General features: G+C 42.8%; 1 protein-coding gene across 1 annotated transcript; it reads right to left on the bottom strand.

The window, feature by feature from the left end:
- Positions 1 to 9: 9 nt before the first annotated feature.
- GNI_199550 (RNA-directed DNA polymerase) lies at positions 10 to 752 on the bottom strand (the record flags this gene model as incomplete). The annotated part of the gene is made up of 2 exons (XM_011135435.1): positions 10 to 42; positions 96 to 752. 2 exons carry the CDS (start codon positions 750 to 752, stop codon positions 10 to 12), a joined length of 690 nt encoding a protein of 229 aa, XP_011133737.1.
- Positions 753 to 775: the final 23 nt, after the last annotated feature.

Raw genomic sequence — 775 nt, 5'->3', positions numbered from 1 at the left:
GTAAGCACTTTATGAGGTACACCCAAACGGCATATCCACATACTATAAACAATGTTCCAAGCGGATAACGCGGTAGCTTCTTCGTACATACCGACCTCAACCCACTTCGTCAAATTATCAATCATAGTGATAAGATTATACATCTTCTTCTTGTACGCAAACGGACCAATAGCATCGATTGATACTAATACATTAAAGTCAGTAGATAATAGTACTCCTTTCCCGACTAGATTGGTAACATTCATACGACGTTGACAGGTTAAACAACCAGCAGTAAAGTCAACACAATCTTTAGCTAGATTCGGCCAGTAGAAATGTTTCTTGATACGCACTATCATCTTTTGTGCGCCATGCCATTCCATCTGACCTAGTGGAGTCCAGAAAGCTGTCTTGTGCCTGTCATCAGGATGAATTTTCATCTGATTAAAGGAGTTCTTCAGGTCCATCACTACGAACAATTTTGAGTGTCCGAGTTGACGGATTATGGCAGCAGCGTCAGGAGCATTAAATGGGTCTGATTTCGTAACCGCATTCAATGATCGAAAGTCTACACATAGTCGACTCGAACCATCTTTCTTTGCAACTATGACTGGTTGTGAAAGCCAATTCGAAGTAGATCTTCGAATAGCCCCAGCCTCAAGTAGCTCACGTGTCAAACGCTTCAGTTCTTCTAATGTCTTCGGAGCGAAATGTCGATGAGGCTCAACTATGGGAGTAGCCTCACCAGTGTCGATACGGTACAACGGTACCATATGTTTTCTCATGCGGAGTTGGC

This window comes from Gregarina niphandrodes, assembly GCF_000223845.1.
Source record: "Gregarina niphandrodes unplaced genomic scaffold scaffold00103, whole genome shotgun sequence".
Lineage (NCBI taxonomy): Eukaryota > Apicomplexa > Conoidasida > Eugregarinorida > Gregarinidae > Gregarina > Gregarina niphandrodes.
This window is presented reverse-complemented; position numbering and strand designations above follow the sequence as displayed.